This window comes from Carassius carassius, chromosome 39, assembly GCF_963082965.1.
Source record: "Carassius carassius chromosome 39, fCarCar2.1, whole genome shotgun sequence".
Taxonomy (NCBI): domain Eukaryota; kingdom Metazoa; phylum Chordata; class Actinopteri; order Cypriniformes; family Cyprinidae; genus Carassius; species Carassius carassius.
The window spans coordinates 18118823-18140249 of record NC_081793.1 but is presented as its reverse complement, the minus strand read 5'-3'; the positions used below and the strand labels follow the sequence as shown (position 1 = coordinate 18140249).

The window sequence follows — 21427 nt, the reverse complement described above, 5'->3', positions numbered from 1 at the left end:
TGAATAATTGATGAGAACAGCGCCCAGATTACCCCTATCAATATGCAAAACACATTATAGGGGTAAAATGGGACTTTAATAGTTATGAATCGAAAAAAAAAAAACGGTTTCTATCACAAGCAAATTGTAGTTAAATCCTTACATCCACCATATCTTCTTTAAAAAAAAAACTCAAACCTAATTATCTTATCTCCAAAATGTTACACTTATTTCAAAAGTCCAGACATACAATAATAGGCAAACACATCAAAGGGGGTAGAACAAAAAAGTTTTTCTGCTACCATTACACAGTTTACGCAGAGAAAATTTTTCATGTTTTGCACATCTGCTGTGAAGTATATAATGTTGTAAAACTGAGATAATTTTTTAAAACTATTTCTGCAGGTATTCATTAACATATGAGGACGATATATATTCCATAATCCACGCTAAATACATAACTTCGCAAATACAAAATTCAGGCAGTCCAACCTTTCACTTGGGCCTATTGTTAAAAAAATATGCAGCAACACATAATTATTTTTTTTCTTTTTTGTCCAAGTCAAAAGTTTACAAATATATTTTTATCATTGAATAATATATAAATCTAACATGTCTGCATTATCTGACACTTGTAATTCTTTGAACGAAATTGTATAGTCTATGGCTGAAATGCGTGAAATCTTTTTTTGAAAACATTATTAAATGACCATCTAAGGAAGAGACTTACTTGAGAACTAGAGAGGAGACTTCTTCTCGTTTCACATCCAGCAGAAATATTATGAAAATGACTATTGACAGAAAAGTCAGCATGGGATATTACGACTGTCCAGTTTGAGATGACTCCGCATGCTGCCCACAACCTTTAGAATCCCGCTGAAGCAGTTAAACAGTCAGTTACATTCAAGAATGTGAATTATGAACCACATTGTGAACCCCCCTAAAACCATAAAACTAACTTTATCGACCTCACGTGACTTTTTTAGAGCTACCAAGAGCTACATGTTGGTGTTATGGACTGAACTTCAGAAGAAAATAGTCGGGGTAGATGATTTGTATGTTGTGTTTCATACCAATAATGCAGATTGTGTTCATCCGCTTTGAGGATTGCGAGGTAATGTTTTGATGTCCTCGCAGAGCGCAGCAAAAATTAAATGGACTATCCTTTGTTTTATTAGTTGTACGCAATATGACTCATTAACAGCTTTCATTTAAGAGCAAAATAATTATTTAAAGTGTAAAATAAAAATGCGATGTACTGGATGGTAAAATGAGAACTACTTATACATGGTCCAACATTATAGGATCACTCACCAAACAGGCCTAAAGACAAACAGAGACTGAGAGTAAACTTTATTTTTCTTTTTGGATCAATTCATTTTCAGTTTAGACATAAATACAAATACAAAAGAAAAAAAAATTGGCAGAGATACCATCAACATATCAATGACAAAACATTTTTTATTCAACTTTTAACACAGAACGTCCATAACTCACGTTGTGCACTACAAATAACATATTGGTCACTACTGTATAAAGACATTCTTCATAGGACATCTTATGAGCCCAAAGTAATCTTGTGCTGCAGTACACAAATGTAAGTGCGAAAAGATTATTTTTCTCGCAGGTATCATGAGAACTCAAAAAGCCCGGCACATAACAAGAATATAGCATGTTGCGTGAAGAATACATGACGTTTCAATACAAGTTCAAGAATACAACAAAAGTTTCTCTTTTTTACACCATTTAAAATAGTAAGGTAGTGCGAGTTGTACTGTAGGCCTACATCATTTTTGTAACAGGTCTAGAATACGTTGCACGAATAGCTTACATGGAACATGCTTTCCTCCACGAATGTATAAAATTGACACACTTGACATTCACACTCATTTTATGGCAATAGTAACTAGATTAGCATATGTGATAACAATATTCAAAAGCTGACCATTTTGAGTTGCACGGGGAATCACACGTCGTCAGGTGATATCAACAAGCTGAAAGGTGCAGCGCTGTAACAGTAGTCGAATTTTCAGATAATTATATGAAATGATTTGATTAATTTTGAAATGCGCTCCCCGCCGTAGCGAGACTCATACTTTTCAGTTTATTGTCTTTCTTCCATTTCATCCTGCGATTTTGGAACCAGATTTTAATTTGCCTCTCTGAAAGGCAGAGAGTGTGAGCTATCTCTATTCTCCTCCTGCGCGTGAGATATCTATTGAAATGGAACTCTTTCTCCAGCTCGAGCGTCTGGTAGCGAGTGTAAGCTGTTCGAGCCCGTTTTCCATCAGGTCCAGTCATATCTGGCATAAGCAAGGGCAAAGACATAATAAGCAAACATCACCAAGCCATCAAACGGAAAAGGACTTAAATGTCCAGTACATTTTGGATGTTGGACTGCTGGCTGATTCTATATTCAAGGCGACGTGCAGTTTATTTCCATTGCATTTTATGGCTTTACTGCTGCACAATAGTTCTACATGCAGTCACCTCCCAAAGAGTGGTTATACTCTATTTAGCCTACTTAGGTGAAACTAATGGTCCGTCAAGCATTGCTGTTTTGTAAGACAAACATTAGCAGGCTATTAAACGAATATGAAAATATGAAGAGCAAAACATGCATTTAATCCACACATAACCTAAATTTTTCTTAATAAACTATTATCATCAAAAAAATTGAATTGTATCATGCCTAAATAAGACATAATAGAGATGTGTATACCATGGCTAATGTGCAGCTTCCTCATCCATGGGAATATCTGTGGAGTTTGACCGTCGTTAGGTGTTGTAGTCGAGCTCGCCACAGATTCTTGCTTCTGCGTGTGTGTGGTGGTGGTGGTGGTCTGTGCTCTGTCCTCGGTCTCGGACGAGACATTGGTCTCGTCTGTGTCCGCGAAATGTGTGCTGTTGCTGCTGGTGAGATTGTTGCTGTTTGTAAGTCTGCTGTTGCCGGTTGGTGTGCTCTGATCAGATGGAGGAGAGGAACCTTTCAATTCCAGAGACTCGCTGGTGGCACAAGTCAGAGGATCTGGAGACGAGAGCGAGCAGCTCGACTGTCTGTACTGGGTCTCCTGACCCGGATTTTGGAAAGCGCGAGAATTATCTCCAACTGCCCCGAAATGGCCATTGTTGGGACGATTTACACTAAGGTCTATTCCATTGTAGTTGTAACCGAAAGACCCGGAATGCATGCTGGTGGAGTCCCTGTAAGAAGCGTTCATAGCGCCGTTAGTACCATAATTTAGTAACTGATAGTCAGACCCATTTGGATAGCGCCCTGAGAACGAGTTGAGAAAATAAGAGCTCATTTGGATGTTTTTAAATGTCTTGATTTGTAGATCTTGGTCGTTAAAATCCAGCGCCGCACAATTTATGATGTAATAATGAATTATAACAATGCACTGTACTTCGTTTTTGCCATGTATGCGGCCAAATATGGGAGAGCGTTAGGGCATCACGTGCCTTTGTTGACCAGTCGTAAATTCTCTCTGATGACTTCGAGAGGTAATTCATGCTCTATGGTTACAAATGATGACGAAATGATGATCGTTAGGTTCGACTCAATGGTGCCTCCCCATCGCGCGCCACATCCCACGTTAGCGGAGGGCGTCACCTACTGGGAGAACTGTAAAATGACCAAACACCTGCCCATTTCGTGAAGCCTTTTTACTGCAGAATTCTGCAACACTTTAACTGCATAGAACTAAGTCGTATTACCTAACAGCTTTACGATAAATTAAGTGTGAAATTAAAATTAAAGTGTGAATATTTATTTGTAAAAATTTAGTTTTAGGGTCTCAAAGCAATATTGGGTGCGTCAGCGACTTTTAGTCATTCTGTGATATGAATCTGTCTTATTAACATAGGTTAGTCAACCTAGATATTATTCGCCAAACCAAGATGAAGATAAAAAAAATGCTACTGGCGAGATTTTTATTCAAACAAATTGTCCCATTTTACCAGCAACACAGCTTCAATGAGTAAAAAGATGGAAATCATAAATATATATATATATATATATATATATATATATGAGATAAAATATTATGTGTCTTGAAGAGTGCCTTTCACCAGCGCAAAGGCTGATTATGAAATGTCTGCCTCATTATACAACAGAGGATGCCCAGTACACATAAAGAAAAATAAACCACATTAATTGTTAAACAATCAATTTTATTGACAAAATGACATTGCTAACAAAGTATGATATTTGGCTATTCTCAGTGCATTCACATACACAAACACAAAAGTGACGACCCAATAAATTAAGCATCAAAATGTCCAATTTTCTTCTTTTTCTAGCACAGAACGGATTTAAATACATATTTAATGTAAAACCTTTTCATTTCAATCCCGAAGTTTTAAACTTTGAGTTTATTTTTTAATTCAAATTATAGTCATAAATGTTCAAACAGCAAGAAAATTTTTTCTAATTTCTTTATGCCAAATAGAGCAAAATAGGCTATATATAAGCACCTCCCATATCTTTACAGAGGTGATTCAGACGCCTGTTTTAATGAAAAAGAGAGTCTTCTCTTGAAGCTTTTTATGTCAACATAACACTTATTAGGGTAGCTTTTTGCTTGTTGGACAGACCAGTACTTATTAATTAAAACTAAAGGCTACATGTTATGTACAGTGTTTCTAGGGCTTTTGACGTAAGCTGCTTTTTCTCATTTATCCCGCCTTTCCACCATCCTCATCTTCGCTGACCTTTGCGGAGTTCAGCACTTTATTCTCCTTTTTCCATTTCATTCTACGGTTCTGGAACCATATCTTTATCTGTCGTTCCGTCAAACACAGAGCGTGCGATATTTCAATTCTTCGTCTTCTGGTCAAATATCTGTTAAAGTGGAACTCCTTTTCCAGTTCAAGAGTCTGAAACCGAGTGTAGGTTTGACGACCCCTGCGGCCAGTGCTGCCAGACATTCCTGTCAAGAAAAAAAGTGGAATAAAGACACACTAAATCACCCTCCAGTAAACATACAAACAGGTCAGCGTGAAGAATAAAAGAACACAGCTACAATTAGCCTATCATTGTCATTATAAGTCTACTGTTATTACTGCAGTGACATCAGATTTTACATCTGCATTGTCTCTACATGTGAGAGTGGAAATTTATTTTAAGATATTGTATTGATAAACCTTACTGAGATACATTCAGTTGATTATCTCTAATGTCTAATTATAAGAACGTGTAGGAATTTACGCATCGGGTTGCTTAAAAGCGCAATATTCAGGATGCAACTTAGTAGACTGCATCCATTGGTAATTTATTTTGCCTGGGTAGGCTATAACTTTTTTCTAAAGAGTGCAGAGTGTCTACTCATTACATATGTCTCTTCTTTTATGTGTTAACAGAGTCGTAGAGGAAAGTCATGTAAATTACGCCCCTACTTCTATGACATGCAAAACAGCGAAATCGCAAACGTGTCTTACCATTACACGAGTTCATCCTCTGCATCCACGGGTAAACCGCGGTACACGGTTTGTCTTCACTGTTAAAATATCTGTCTGCACCCTGCTCAGTGCAGTCCGTCTTGCACTGGTCCTGGGTTAGGACAAGCGGGTCTTCCAGACCTCCGATAGCGCACGAGCGGTCAGCGGTTCGGTAAATGTTGGGTGTTGTTGTGTAGTCACAAGCACTGGTGGATCCGCTTCTCCCAAAAACGCCCCCAGCTTGCTGGTAATACGAGGAGGTGTAAACCTTGTCCTGGACATTGGTAGCTCCGAACGTAGCGCTTGGATAATGTCTTAAAGGATCTGTATATCCAGAGGAATAGAGCGGTATCTGACCCAAGAAAGACTCCTGTCCTCCGGGTAGAGACACGGGAAAAGTTGAGTTGACGAAATAGGAACTCATGGGGTGGCCAGTGTTATTGTCCGAGTGTTATGATTTGTTGTGTTTTATAGTCCAAGTGGTTTTTGCCATTACTTTCTCTGAGATTTGGTTTTAGCCGAAAGGAGGTGGCGAAGTGCCAATCTGAGACCGCGGGGAAACGGACCAGCTGATCAGAGCCTGACCAATCCTGAGCACTTCTGACTACAGGAGAACGTGTAAGGCGGGGGGCCTCTTGTTGCACAGAATGGAATCCCCAGGGTATATCAAAACACTCAGACTGAAGTGTTTTTCTGTTTACCGAACAAAACAAATAAAATCTAGGCCTATATAAAATGCAATAATATAAAAAAATAATTACTTTATATAATAATTGTTTTCAATTTTCAAATTTTCTCAATCGAAACATGCTGCAAACATCAAATAGGCCTATGTTTGCAACTGCACGTCATTTTCATTTCGACGCAATCGCAATTGCAATTGCAATTTGTATGCAGACATCTAGCATAACTGTGTACTGGAGAATTTCAGAGAAACACAGACGGACTTTCATTCGAACTTTTACTGACCTTTATCTATTAAATAATACCGTACAATACAGGTGTTTACACATAGCCACAGCGACCTCTCTTGCTAAAAAATCATATAATTAATAAATTAGACAATTAGACAAAACTAAAAATCTATCTATCTATCTATCTATCTATCTATCTATCTATCTATCTATCTAGTTTACATAATGTCTTTCACGTGGTATTTCGAAATACAGTGCAATTTTCTGCAGAGGCGTAACATAGGCAACGTAGACTGTTTAGTGATATCATCATGAAAACCTGCTTCAACAACACATTAACCACACTGGACATAAAAAAATAAAAAATAAAATAAAATAAAATAAAATATATATATATATATATATATATATATATATATATATATATATATATATATATATATATATATATATATATATATATATATATATATATATATATATATATACACATATTAATCAAAACAATGCATGCATTGTAAATAGATATACATTTTAAATTCAACATCAATCCATTAGATAGAACATCCACCAACATCATCACTGACATTTAACTTCAGCCCAGCCCATGTTGTTTTTGTTGTCCCCTTGTTTGAAATATGCAACATCAGTTATGTAACACGATTATAGAACGGATTTACATTTTAATAAAAATATTTTGTGTCGATGAAATACCAAAATAATAAGAACAAATAAATAAATTAAACATTCTTTGAATTTAAATATTTAAGTAGCCTATAACAGTTAAGCCTTTAGTTAAGACAAAGGGAAACCTCTCAGGAAAAAAAGCTAACATTAATCACAATTTCGTGTTGTAAATTAATATAAATTGATCTTTAGAGGTATTATTGAATATCGATAGGCTGCAGTAAGTACACGATGACGTTATTGTTGTGAGGCTGGGACGTCCTCATTCTTAGCACTGCAATGATTCTTTTGTCGTTATAATAATTATAATAATAATAAAAGTCAGATTATGTGAACGCTATGTATGATTTAAATTTGTCCTTACTCTCTAATTGAATACAAAAAGCTCGTTCTTTCTTTCCGTATTATAGTAGCCTATTGTTAATATAATAACGACTGACCCGAAAGAAAGAAAAGAAAGAAAGAAAGAAAGAAAGCAAGAAAGAAAGAAAGAAAGAAAGAAAGAAAGAAAGCTTATCAACAAGGACAGAGCATAATTTCAGTGCAAGGTCAATAAGAGCAGAGAAAAATTAAATATTGTTAAATAATCAAGATTAACAAAGACCATTCAAAATTACACCAAAGGCAGTAACCATTCACAAACTGCATTTGTCGATGACTTGCTCATTGTAGACACACTCTGGCTGAACACAGTATCTAGGGATCCTAGAGGTCTTTGAGTCATTCAGATCACATGCAGAGAACACCCAAACACTGAATTTCACCACAGTTACCAAATCTCGTCACTAGATGACATCACAGAGCAAGAATTGAGAAAAGGTGTGCTTCTTCAGGGATTCACCAGAACAATTGCATGTGTTATTGTGATTTCATATCAAACATTTATGTGGTTATTCAGATTAAGAATAACCAAATTATCCAAAAAAAAAAGGTGCTACTAAATACTGCATTTTTGTTTTCCCAAAACATTGATCCTCAACATCAATAAGAAAACTGTTGATGCATTTGATGCATAATCGTCTTCACAAATGTCAAAAACATGAACCCATCACCGATAAACTAAAAATGTCATGGGTTTAAGCAAACATTATCAAAAACCCACCAGAAAGACAATTAACTTTTTAATAAAAAAAGCACTTTAAATGCAGAATGCATGTGCTGTAATCCAGATTACAGAGATGAGGCATGTCTTTGCTATTTAGAAACTAATATCTACTCAAAGTTAATGTAGCCTAAATCTAATATAATTATTTGAATGCAGCGGTCATCTAGCAATCAACACTAATACATCTTACAAATAATATAATTCTTCCTTTTAAGCATATATTTTCCAGCATTTTCATTGTCAACACACAGTTAGGCCTATATCTGCGATTCGATACACATCATCTTCGATCTTTTTAGACCATCACACGGCCCCTGAAGACTTATGTTCATGCCAGTTCTTGTGGCTACTTCTCTAATCTAACTTTAATTTGTTTGTTATGTTATAGGTACAAAAGACATGTTCAAGAAAATATTATTTAGAAAGTTAATCTGTGTGCAACGCTTTGCATCATGACTTCGCTGGTAGAGTACAGAAGCCTATAGGTCCAGTCCTACCTTTTTCTTCCCTGTCCATCATCTCTTCACTGGAATGATCCAAAACAATCCCGCAGACTCGTCGATTAACCAGGATCACGCGTCGTATTATTGGATGTACTGGTAAAACAGACATAGCTAAAACTTGACAAATTGATCCTCAACAAAAGAATGAACTAAGGTCCTCGGTGAATTTTGACCCTTGCACTCTAAGCGGCTGTGAAAAGCTAAAGACGCTTCGTACTAGTGTGACGTCGAGCTTTCCATCCATATTAACGCACACAATTCGCCCAGCTCAGGGGAATTTTTCTTACCCTCTGCTTCAACAAAACGTTAAAAAAAAAAAAACCATTACGGACAGAGGTGCTACTGACTGCGCCCTGACCAAAAGAATGCTGCATTATAGCCACTTGGGAAATCATAAAAAGTTCATGTTCACAGAGAGCTGCTCACGTGACCTCTGTCAGCCAATCCACTGGCAGAAACACACATAAAGTTCTATCACAAAGTTGTAAATTTTCATAAACAGCTGTGAGTTTATTGCTTTGCTTCAGCAGCTACTCGGTCGCCGCCATCTTTATTCGTTAAAAGAGAAAAAGAAAAGCACGACTTCACTTCATTAACAGCCATGGAAATATAGGCTATTGCATTATTTTTTACTCGATGAAGAAGTCTATTACTAGAATTTTAGATTTCAATTTTAGACATTGTTCATAGTCAAGCTGCACAAAGGTTTTGCAGTGTCAATTTAAACACGTTTAAAAAATGTGTAATAATATAAATGAGGTAACCATTTACAGGAGTTCTTTTGAACAGCTAAAACTGAAATAAACCGAACAGCCTGCCCTAAAATAAAAGAGCACCATTCTATTTTTGTCAATAATGTGCGTTCTTTTGTCAGGTGACTTTAAGAGAAAAATAGACAAATGGAACGTGAAAGCTTTTTACAGCACTAAACATGCGTGGAGGAAAGAATTGCTTCCTGTATCTACGAACAAACACTTATTTCCGACATTTATTGGGGCAATAAAACAGTATAACCCAAAAGTGAGCGAGCATGGTCTGTGGCTTTTACCCTCGAGAAGGACTTGCTCTTGAAGCTCACCAGTGCATGTTGTCCAGAAAGGCTCTAAAAGCAGCATACGAGGTATTCATTCAGAATTATTTCTGTTTCTTAATAACTTAGTTGGTAACATTTTGTTTGTTTGTATCTAAATTAAAATAAGAGTGTAATTAAATAACTTTTTTTAACGTCGCGTCCACTCTAGGCTATATTTTTTTTATTGGGATTCAACTCACCATACATTTGAATTTGTACAGAAAGCTTCAGTTTTGATTAATATACTGCTAAGTTTTATTCATAATTATGCATTTAGTGTAACAGTCGATGAACTGCAAAGTGTTTTTTCGTTATTATATTATTAAACGTCATCACTTCATCTTCATCTCCACTTTATGTTTTGAAATGAGTCATTTCATTACACCCAGTCTACACAGTTGCTTTACACAAATAAGAGAAAATGAAAATCAGATGGAATAGACTGAGAATTATATGGAATATACACATAAACCTACACAATTTTTGTCATAAACGTTTTTATTGAAAATATTAAAAAGTCATTTTTACAAATAATCTACATTCTAATCCTTCAAAAGTATTCTCGTCATTAATAGCATTTAAATAATATTAAACTCGAGACGCTGTAGCTATTTGGCAACAAGATATTATGAAAAGCCAAACGAACTGTGGTATAATATCTTGGGATTTTTATTTAATTTTTCTATTAATTTAAGATTTCATTACAAATTGAAATATATATATATGTGTGTGTGTGTGTGTGTGTGTGTGTGTGTGTGTGTGTGTGTGTATTTAATTGCTCACACGAGATTTTTAAATTATGATCTTGATTACCAGCTTTTCATAATGGATTCAAACGCCAGAAAATATCTGATAGAATTATAATATTTGGAATGGTACAGTTTTTTGAAAAGTCTATAAACAATGTGTCGTGCTGATGAGGCCTGTCTGAGCCCACACCAAGTCGAAACAAAATGCTAACTTCTGCATAGCCCAGGCCTCAATTTACGTTTCATAATTTGTATAAAAATACAACAACAATTAAAATAAATAACAATAGAATATATGGGCTTTTCTTTTGTGTGTGTGTGTGTGTGTGTGTTTTCGAGATTTATTCATGCACTGAGCATTAAAACAACAACAAAAGAAATCCATGCATTTTAAAACATTATAAAAATAAAATATATATTTAGCTTCAGATAACAAGAGCTCTTTTTGGTCCGAACTGAGCCCTTTGTCCACATCAAGACTATAGTTTCATATTTTGTGGACAAACATAAAATAATGATTGGTTCCCTTTTTAGTTAGAAAAAAAATTGTTCTGTGGGGTTCTTGGGTTGCTATGTTGTTTTCTTATATTGAAAATACTACTAATTCTTATTACATATGGGCCTACATTTTGCATGCAACCTTAATATGCCAATTAGTTCATTATTTCTCTAGCACAGCTTTAATGTGACCTGGGCCGCAGTCTCTCTTTTGAAGAATATTCGTCGTTGGTATAATGCACGGCTCAATGGTCGGTTCGTTTTAGGCAAATACAAACGCAACTCAAATATAAAATTAGTGATGGCTACCTCTGAATATAAACAGCAAAACGATCATATTAATATAATACGGTAGGTCTACAATAACAATAATAATGATAATTAAATATCTTGGAGTACATTCAGTTTATTTAGACCTATAAATTTGCATTTAATTTAAGGGAAAACCCCTTAAAATGAGAACTAGTCTTTCACTAGAATGCCAACTTTGAATTTTCACGTTGTTATAGCTTGATATCAAAGGTTTGAAATTTGAAATATATATATATGAAAATCATTTTAGATCTATTTTTGTGTTATGATGCTTTTATGTTCAGCTTTTTATTTCAACAAATTTACATTTAGCAGAAATGCATCAAATATATCATATCAAATCAACTTCAAATTACTCGACACACCAGTAAATTATACACCCAATTTATAGACCAGAGTGCACAGAGGAAAGCTCCCAGTTCAGTATCTTCAAATATTTAATTTCAGTCAATGAATATCCTTTAGACTGAAGACAGTCAAAAGCTCTGAAAGAAAGGTAGGCTACCATAATTAAGAGGCATCTGGCACTTGCTGTCCATAAACGACGAGACAGAGATTGAGACCAGACTGCTCGGGAATCCAACCAGAGTAATAAAAGCCTGTAAACTGCCTACATGAAACGAAGTGCTCATATTGAACTTTTGGCTTGGGGTCAAATGGTTTTGGTCGGCACGTTGCTGTCAGTATTTATGTGATGCGTAAATAAAACAGTAGCCTATGTCCGATATTTTTTTATATAACATTATTGCTTATGCTTGTAGTGGCTTGAAGCATAACTCACCATTATCAGATCAAGATGCTTAAAACAGCTTTTAAACTTTTTACCAGGTGACTTAGAGAACGTAGACCACCCATGTTTATCGCAATGCATCTCTCATGAGAGAATATAAAAGATCGTTTTGTATAATGTCCTTTTTTACAATCTACGTCATTGTATATTTTATATGATTCATTTACAACACTTATGTGATTTGTTTACAATTTACTTTTTTTCTATTATTAGGCTAAATGATTCATTTACAATTTACAGGATTACAGATTAAATTCCAAATAAAATAGCCTACATTATAGGCTATATACGTGCAATCGAGGCTTTGGTTTACTTTGGTTGTAAAGTGACAATAATTTGGGTGCTTGTGTTCTGGAAAAAAGACAACAACAAAAAATCTTTCAAGACAATACGGTGAAAGAGGAAAAAAGAACAAAGACGAAGGGATTATTTTCTTAAATTTTATTGTGGCTTCTTTCAGGAACCACTTCCAGTTAAAGACAATAGAAAATACAATAGAATAGTGCTTCACGGAACTGCAATATCAAATATTTACACAGCATTTTTATTATTATTTTTTTTTAAGAATATCATTGTGCGTTTGAACCATCCCATCTCAGGAAAGCATAACGCATGGATACACTGAAAACATGATTGACGCAATGACCCATATATTAGGTAGTTCAGTTGAAGATATGTAAACCTGAATAATATTTTTTAACAGCAATTAACAATCACAAAAAGTGCATTTTCTTACAGTTAGAAAATACAGTAATGCACTCTCTAATGTTGATTCCTCACTCCATTTTATAGGCTAGAACAGAGTTACTGAAGAGAACATCTTGGATTGTGACTGTGTGACCACGGATAGGAAACTGACGCCATGCAGACCTCATATGCCCTCTCTGCACCATTAACCTCAAGAGTAATCGAGGACAAACGCACCAGTGGAACCTTACAAAACTGAGATTTATTCATCAAATTATATTAAGCGGAAATAATAAACGTTTGAAAACAGAAATGCCTTATAAATGTGCATTAAATTGAATATATGATTAGTTTTGTATTCTCCCTCTGCGTGTCGACAGACGTTCTTGAGAACCTCAGACTTTTATATAAATTGCAGCTGATCGATTGCAGTGATGTGATAGTCCACAGACTATTTAGGATTACTGGAAGTCTCCGAGTCCTCTTCTCCTGATGTGTGTTTTTCTGATGCCTGGCTCACCTCTTGCTCCTCTCTCTCGATTTGCTCTTGTTCCGCTTTGCTGCTGGGAAACTTGTCTTTGTTGTGTTCTTTTTTCCACTTCATACGTCTGTTCTGAAACCAGATCTTCACCTGCCTCTCAGTGAGGGCCAGTGCGTGAGACACCTCGACGCGGCGCTTGCGGGTCAGGTAAGGATTGAACAGGAACTCCTTCTCCAGCTCCAGCGTCTGGTAGCGGCTGTAGGTCTGCCTGCCCCTTCTCCGGCCGGTAGCTGAGGGGACAAAAGTGTTTGATTTCTCATATATATCGACCTGTGTAAATAAAATAAAGTCATAAAGCCCTCACAGCTTCTACTCATTGGCATTAAACAAAGTGTAGGCTATACGGAGCAATCAGGATTTTTTTAAAGGCGTGCTAATTCCTCAGTAATCTATAGGTGCCATAAAGCGATTAATTGGGGGGACATCATTGTCTATAGCGTTTTATGTGGGACTAATAGATAATAGACTATGTGTTTCTCTTCCCTCATCTCACCTTGTGGTCTCATCCACGGGAAGAGCTGCGCTGTGCACGGTTCTGAACTTTCCAAACCATCCCTGATACTGTTGACCTTTAAATTACAATCCCCAAACTGCGTAAAATCCGCATCTGGTGCGCTGAAGAGCGCCTGTCTCTGTAAACCGTCCTGGCCCAAGATGTTTCCCGTGGCATCGCCAGGGTAAGCTACCGCGCACGGGTTCTGTTGGTAGGACGCGTGGGAGAAGGATGATGTACCGTGGTGGTAGAAATCCGGGAACTGAGCCGCGTGCTGAAACGCAGATCCTGAGTTGTGACCGTACAGCACAGACGATCTGCCTCCAAGATCCGGCGCGCACCCTGAGCAATCATAGTAGTTGGAGCGCAGAGAATCGCTTCCTTTAAATTTACTGAAGAGGGAATTGACGAAGTAAGAACTCATTGCCTGCAAGATCAACTCCCCGAAGAAGGAACTTTGACAAGTATTGAGATCAAGCAGTCTTTTGATGAATTATGTTAATTGAGCAAACGCAGGCCTGTTGTTACAATAAAAATGAATTCATCCGGGTGGAAATTATATGCATACAATGTCGTAAATATTCATGCAGACAAATATATCCTTAGCTGCACCCACATGGCTCCTTAGTTATGGTCCCCAAGCAATAAATAGTTTTCCGTTTTTACTCTCTTTGATAGTGAGTTGCATTTCATATGGGCGTAAGTTATTGATTCCTTATATCATTGGATGGGCTCGACATCTCCAAACAGACAAAGCACGAGCTTGCGAAAGGAAGAGCAGGAGAGAGTGAAAAGGAGAGATGAAAAAGGGGAGAGAAGGAGCTCTTGGGGAGGTAGAGGGGGAGGCGGAGTAGGAGTGTTATATTGGTAAACCGTTTCAGTGCCAGCCAAGAGCACATAGCCTACACACGACAAACCAAATGTTTCCAAGTGGACAAACAAAATAGATTTATTGAGGTTCATCGTAAGATGAAATAGACCATTTGTCATCCCAGTCTTGTTTATGGTTTGATGATTAAGACATTCGTCTATCCAAGTCTAATGCAATTTATAGGCTACTGAAATAATTTCTATAGCCAGCTTCGTTTAGAAAACGTCATCAAGTGTGTAAGAACGAGAGGATTTAAAGATGGAAAGGATTTTAGCAGTCAACTTAGAGAAGCTAAGCTAAGAGGAGGTCCTTTTAATATTTGAAATTTTATGTAATTGTTTCACAAGTTTTCACTGACTATTTACATTCAAATTGATATTTTTGTAAAACGAGTAAAGTGTGTAACTTCTCTTCAGGTCAGACTGGGATGTCCTGACTAGAGTAACACCGCCATCGTGTGGTAAACAATGTAAGTCCGATTTATTCAAGGATGACAAAGAATCTGCGTGGCTAGAACAGGACAATACTACTCTTAACGAATCCAAGAGCACAAAAACATCAAGCCAACAATATTTTTTGCTTTTAAATTCAATTATTTCTTGGACTATCGAAAAACAAAAAATAGTTAGAGTGTAAGCTACTTGGGTGTTTTTTCCCCGCTCTGTCTGTTTGCACCATGAGGAACGGAGTAATTTTCTGGAGAAAATGAGAAAGCAAACAACGCGTTGCTGAACAGCTGCAAGGTTTTTTCAATACCACATTTGCTTTAATTTTCTGCGTTTACTTTACGAGCAGATGAACATCTAATTAGATTTACTGCATTCATTTTCTGCACTATCAAGCCACGGGAAATTAAGCGTATGCCTCCTCGGTTTGAAACAGACAGCCCCCGCTTTACTCTGTAAAACAACCACTTATGATGATGATTATTATTGTTGTTAAAGAACCTGTTAAATAATATATATATATATATATATATATATATATATATATATATATATATATATATATATATATATATATATATATATATATATATATATATATATATATATATATATATATATTCATCAATATATTCCTATTGTTTAATAATAATAATAATAAAAAAACTGCAAAAGTATAAATTAACGGTTGTTTTTAATATTATAATTTGCTATAGTAATAGTCTTTTGATGAGTATATCAGATTACACTTCTAAAATAAAATAATATCTGGTATGTGGGTCGTTGAAGCTAATAACATTTTTTACAATTTAAAAAAAGGACATTACTGTTAATATATGAATTATTTAAATCTTACGTCATACAGGACAAAACATTTGAATTTAAATATTTAAAAAATAATTTTAAACTAATTATGAAATGTTACAAAACTATTCAAGAGTGTTCATCGATAAAATTAAATTGCACCGATTTTCTGCAACATGCGTGTGATTAAAGAAATCACGCACAGGTTTGATTTTTATTATTTGTATTTACATTTCTGATAGATTACAACTAACGTTGTATCTTATAGCTACAATATATATATATATATATATATATATATATATATATATATATATATATATATATATAATTATTATTATTATTATTATTATTATTGTATAACTTTTTGATGCACTGTCCCCTGTCCGTGGAGGGTGTGATGTTAAAACCAAACCACCTTTGACCCTTACCCATAATTCTGTATGACTGCCCTCTTAATATGTTTGTGATGATTTAAATTCAACATGACTGTCAAAATGTATGCTCGAGCTCTGTACTTATACAGATTTTACAGTCATATTCTACTGCAATATGTAAACATTTTAAAATCCATTAATTTAGAGAAAAATACAATATTTTTGTTTTTAATTAAAAGAAAATGTTTTAATACTATACAAACGTTTTTACCAAATCCCCCCTAGGTTTGATAATGTTTTCGGGAAACATGTAGTGGAGATTAAGTACAATTTGTCTGCTAAATGTCCCTTTTCTTCATTTTTGTATTCATTAACAAAATCTATCAAATCAGCACAGAATGAAACTTAAAGGAATAGTAAACTCAAAAGTGTCAGGATTAGGATAGTTCTCCCTTGAAGTGTAAGGATTTGCATGCTAGAAATAATAAACAAAATACTATAAAAAGTTCTATTGAAATGTTTGATGAAGTCAAATAGCTTACAAAGGCTGTGCTCAAAAGCACGATCACATTCATTTATATCAAAATCATTAATGTATGGCTTCTTTCAAACTAAGAGTGTGCAGTAAGAAAAAACATTAAGGGTTAGAACAGGCATCTGTCCACTGCATTGCCAAAATTAATTTCCTGACTAAATGTAACCAAGTTGACAATACAGAGAAATGGCTTACTATTAAGAGTGAATTTTCACATTTTCAGTATAGAAGACAGTTGAATGCAGACCTTCTCACCTTCTATTTATGATTTATTTCCGACATCTGAACACCTTCCTTAGTTTGTATTCTCCATACTAATGTTATTGAATTACTTGTTTATGTTGAGCTTGTACACATCCTGGGTCAGTGGCTGTGCTCCTGCGGGGGGACTCTGCGAGGGGCCCTTCGAAGGGCATGGGAGAGGTGTGGCCTGGGGACAAGAAAAGCAGGGAAAAAATGACGTAGAGAGATTTGGGGCCACGGAACATTGTGGCACCCTGTGTTCACCCTAGAACGTGGGAAGGCACTTCTAGGATTGATGCTCTCGCTCTCAACTAAGCGAAAGACCCATTTACTGTAAGCAGAGAAAGAAGAGAGGTGTAACTTCTGGAGTAAAAGAGAACTATTCAAACAGTTCATCACTTGTCAAAGGTATCCGTTGAGCACTAGTAGCCTTCATTAGACCAGCAGATGACAGCCGCTCTGCATTTAGTGCTGCCATCTCTTCCACCCCACAGTGTTTCACACCTCCCGGTTCAGTCTGGACTGGCTGGAGCAGACGTGTTCTAGAGAGGGCCACGGCTTTCAGTTTTGCAGCGGCTGGGAATGTATACACTGCAGGCAGGGCTTCGCTTTTGTAGACACCTTCTGCTGCATCATAGTGCAGAAGTTCTTCTGCCTCCAAGAAATTTCTGCAGTGGAGTCCAACTGGATAGAGAAAGTATATTAAGGCAGTTTGGAATATTGTTTGGTAAGAAAGGAGAATTTACTTACTTTTTTTCCTGCAGAACACAAAATCAAACATTTGAAAGAAAGTTTTAGCTCTTTTTATATAGAGAGTGAAACTCAATGGAGTCTCAAACAACACCGGACCAGTGTTGTTACTGTTAACTAAATCTAAAAACATTAGATTAAAAATGATATGTGACCCTGGACCACAAAACCAGTCTTAAGTCGCTGGAGTATATTTTTAGCAATAGCCAAAAAACATTGTATGGGCCAAAATGATCGATTTCTCTTTTATGCCAAAAATCATTAGGTTATTAAGTAAAGAACATGTTCCATTAAGATACTTTGTACATTTCCTACTGTAAATATATCAAAACTTAATTTTTGATTAGTAATATGCATTGCTAATAATTAATTTGGACAACTTTAAAGGCGATTTTCTCAATATTTCGATTTTTTTTGCACCCTCAGATTCCAGATTTTCAAATAGTTGTATCTCAGCCAAATATTGTCTGATCCTAGTAAACCATGCATCATGCTTTCAGATGATGTATGAATCTCAAATTCGAAAAATTGACACTTAAGACTGGTTTTGTGGTCCAGGGTCACATATTTGGTGATTGAAACTAAATTAAAAACTTAAATGAAAATTAAACATTTTAATTAAAATGATGTTTAAATAGTAAAATGGGCAATGAACTAAAACTAAACTAAAAAAAAACAAAAACAAAGCTTAATAGAAATATGTATAAAAAACAAATTAATTTAAAAAAAAAAGGAAAGCTGGTGTGTTTGCGTGAGTGGCTGATAAGTTTGGTAAGATGATTGGCACTTTGAAGTAGCTGGCACACCTGGTTCAACACACCCATGTTCAGCAGCAGAGTCTCTTGCTGGTCAAGTTCACTGTCTCTCTCTGCCTCCTCTTCCTCTATTAAATCAAGAGCAACAGGTGTCTCTCCCTTCAAGGGGGTTTGATCCAGCATAGTTGGTAGCTAAAGAAACGGATCACACCAAATGGAATTCTTTAGTTATTCATGAGTTCAAATATAGACACCAGGGTCCCTCTAGTGGTAGGTTAAAGGAACTGAATGTTTAGTCCACCAATGAAACTTGCAATACACAATGCAAACAATTATTATAAGTGCACATATAAAGATTAAAAAGAATGACTCACTGAAACAAAGTGGTGCGAGGGCTGAAGTGTTCTTCGTTTTCTTCGTTTTTTTTTTAATTAGCTTGAAGTATTTCTGCAAAACCATCAAGCATGTGCACACCTGGCACACTCCTCCCTGGCTTGGAGGCTGCAGAATCCCAGAAGAGTGAGCTGCTGTGTTTAAAATACTATTCATATTTCTCCCTTCCTTCCCGAGGGAAAATCCACCGGAATCCACCCATGTGTTTTGCTTTATATTTCTCCATCTGCTCCACAGCAGCCTGTGACTGACGAATATCCTCATTCCTTTTGAGGCGAAACACACATGGAAGTTTATGTAAGTAATGTAGGTTACTGAATAAAACTAGTAAGAAGGCCCACTTCTGCAGAGACAAAAACGGTAATTGTGACTTTATCTCACAATATTTAGTTTATACCTCACAATTTGGAGTTAACATCTTGCAATGTAGATGCTTTTCTCATAATTGTGTTAAACAATTATATAATATACAATATATAAGCAACTTGGACATTGTCTTGAAATTCTGAATTTACAGCTCACTATTCTGTACCAAAACAGTTCTTGAAAGAATTCTGACAGATAGACGGATACTTTGATACATGAAAACAGGCACCCGTTTAAAGACATATAAACTATTGCGAGAAAACAATATTCTGAGAAAAAAAGTCAGAATTATGAGACCTGAATTTATAATTCAAATCCTCTATAAGGTTGGATTACGAGCTGAAAACTGCATGATGAAAAAGTTACAAACTTGCTAGAAATAAATTCAGAATTGTGTAATAAACCAGTAATTCTGTGGGAAAAGTCAGTAATTATTTATTTTTGTTCTGTGGTGGAAATTGGCTTCCATAAACCTTTCAAAAATCTGCAGCTGTTTTTGTGGTACCTGCCCTATCTAGAGCGGTTCTTCTGGAGTCTCTCCTTTACCTGGCGCTTCTCCTCCACTGTGATTTTCCTGTGGTCACAGGCCCTACAGGTTAATCAGCACCAAAGTGTCATACAGCAAGATGTCCTTCACCTCCCTGTCTAAACAGGAGTCTGTGGTGAATCTGGGCAAATGGTTGACCAAAAGCCAGAGTTTAAAATGTTGCATACAGCTAGAATGAAAGCAATTCACATAGCTTTTGTTGCATCAAAAAGTCACTTATTTAACCAATTTTTGGTGCTTTTGGCAGTGTGGGCAGGTGCCAAATCCCGCTGGAAAATTAAATCAGCATCTTCAAAAAGCTGGTCAGCAGAAGGAAGCATGAAATGCTCCAAAATTTCCTGGTAAACGGGTGTAGTGACTTTGGTTTTCAAAAAACACAATGGACCAACACCAGCAGATGACATTGCACCCCAAATCATCACAGACTGTAGAAACTTCACACTGGACTTCAAGCAACTTGGGCTATGAGCTTCTCCATCCTTCCTCCAGACTCTAGGATCTTGGTTTCCAAAAGAAATACAATACTTGCTCTCATCTAAAAAGAGGACTTTGGACCACTGCATGGGCAACAGTCCAGTTTTTCTTCTCCTTAGCCCAGGTAAGACGCCTCTGATTGAGTGGCTTAACAAGAGGAATACGGCAACTATAGCCAAATTCCTTGACACATCTGTATGCCTTAACCCCAGCCTCAGTCCATTCCTTGTGAAGTTCACACAAATTCTTGAATCGATTTTGCTTGAGAATCCTCATAAGGCTTCGGTTCTTTCAGTTGGTTGTACATCTTTTTCTTCCACACTTTTTCCTTCCACTCAACTTTCTGTTAACATGCTTGGATACAGCACTCTGTGAGCTGCCAGCTTCTTTGGCAATGAATGTTTGTGGCTTACCCTCCTTGTGAAGGGTATCAATGATTGTCTTCTGGACAACTGTCAGATCAGCAGTCTTCCCCATGATTGTGTAGCCTAGTGAACCAAACTGAGAGACCACTTTGAAGGCTCAGGAAACCTTTGCAGGTGTTTTGAGTTGATTAGCTGATTAGCAAGTCACCATATTCTAATTTGTTGAGATTGGTGAATTGGTGGGTTTTTGTTAAATGTGAGCCAAAATCATCACAATTAAAAGAACCAGACTTAAATTACTTCATTCTGTGTGCATCGAATTTGTTTAATACACAAGTTTCACAATTTGAGTTGAATTACTGAAATAAATGAACTTTTCCATGACATTCTAATTTATTGAGATGCACCTGTAGTTAGTTAAGTGCATGCAAACATCCATGAAAGAATCAAATCAACCGCTGGTTTTAAGTCAATATTTCAATACAAGCAATTTTTGTAGATTAATTTTGTGTTTTAAGAAATATTAATAACTACTAAAATGCAACTGTTGCAAGTCTGTATATTTACTGTTTTTAGAGCCCCTCACCATATTGTTGCCAGTGGGCTCAGTATATTGAGTGGTGCAGAAACAGACTAGTCCATGACTGAATTCGAATCGACTCACTCTTGAGGGGAGGCACCACATGTGAGGAAAGATGTTGTACTCCTTCAGGAAGAGTTTCAGCATACGGT

At 36.1% G+C, this 21427-nt stretch overlaps 3 protein-coding genes, 1 long non-coding RNA gene and 1 pseudogene across 4 annotated transcripts in view; 1 reads left to right on the top strand and 4 right to left on the bottom strand.

The window, feature by feature from the left end:
• The window catches only part of LOC132121540 (uncharacterized), a 190796-nt gene extending 182050 nt beyond the window's left edge, over window positions 1-8746 (top strand). Inside the window, exon 3 of the long non-coding RNA XR_009426277.1 lies at window positions 8616-8746. This is a non-coding gene — a long non-coding RNA (uncharacterized LOC132121540). The remainder of the gene's footprint in view (window positions 1-8615) is intronic.
• Window positions 1318-3714, bottom strand: LOC132121539 (homeobox protein Hox-B5b). The gene is made up of 2 exons (XM_059531042.1): window positions 2702-3714; window positions 1318-2282 (listed from the first exon to the last, which is right to left on the bottom strand). The coding sequence occupies exons 1-2, from the start codon at window positions 3285-3287 to the stop codon at window positions 2035-2037; spliced, it is 834 nt and encodes a 277-aa protein (XP_059387025.1). The 5' UTR covers window positions 3288-3714; the 3' UTR covers window positions 1318-2034.
• LOC132121077 (homeobox protein Hox-B6b) lies at window positions 4132-6336 on the bottom strand. Its single transcript, XM_059530258.1, has 2 exons — window positions 5419-6336; window positions 4132-4910 (listed from the first exon to the last, which is right to left on the bottom strand). Exons 1-2 carry the CDS (start codon window positions 5840-5842, stop codon window positions 4657-4659), a joined length of 678 nt encoding a protein of 225 aa, XP_059386241.1. The 5' UTR covers window positions 5843-6336; the 3' UTR covers window positions 4132-4656.
• Window positions 8747-12923: 4177 nt separating the features above from the next.
• Window positions 12924-14545, bottom strand: LOC132121076 (homeobox protein Hox-B8b-like). The gene is made up of 2 exons (XM_059530257.1): window positions 13770-14545; window positions 12924-13506 (listed from the first exon to the last, which is right to left on the bottom strand). The coding sequence occupies exons 1-2, from the start codon at window positions 14191-14193 to the stop codon at window positions 13187-13189; spliced, it is 744 nt and encodes a 247-aa protein (XP_059386240.1). The 5' UTR covers window positions 14194-14545; the 3' UTR covers window positions 12924-13186.
• A 2359-nt stretch (window positions 14546-16904) lies between these two features.
• Window positions 16905-20048, bottom strand: LOC132120983 (tubulin polyglutamylase ttll6-like; annotated as a pseudogene).
• Between the last annotated feature and the right edge of the window lie 1379 nt (window positions 20049-21427).

Excerpts from the sequence above, each read along its gene's own strand:
- LOC132121539 (XM_059531042.1), bottom strand. The coding sequence starts at position 3,287 with ATGAGCTCTTATTTTCTCAACTCGTTCTCAGGGCGCTATCCAAATGGG. Across the intron at positions 2,283-2,701 it reads GAAGCTGCACATTAGCCATG|ATATGACTGGACCTGATGGA; the intron begins GTATACACATCT and ends TGCTTATGCCAG.
- LOC132121077 (XM_059530258.1), bottom strand. The coding sequence starts at position 5,842 with ATGAGTTCCTATTTCGTCAACTCAACTTTTCCCGTGTCTCTACCCGGA. Across the intron at positions 4,911-5,418 it reads GAGGATGAACTCGTGTAATG|GAATGTCTGGCAGCACTGGC; the intron begins GTAAGACACGTT and ends TTTTCTTGACAG.
- LOC132121076 (XM_059530257.1), bottom strand. The coding sequence starts at position 14,193 with ATGAGTTCTTACTTCGTCAATTCCCTCTTCAGTAAATTTAAAGGAAGC. Across the intron at positions 13,507-13,769 it reads CCCGTGGATGAGACCACAAG|CTACCGGCCGGAGAAGGGGC; the intron begins GTGAGATGAGGG and ends TTGTCCCCTCAG.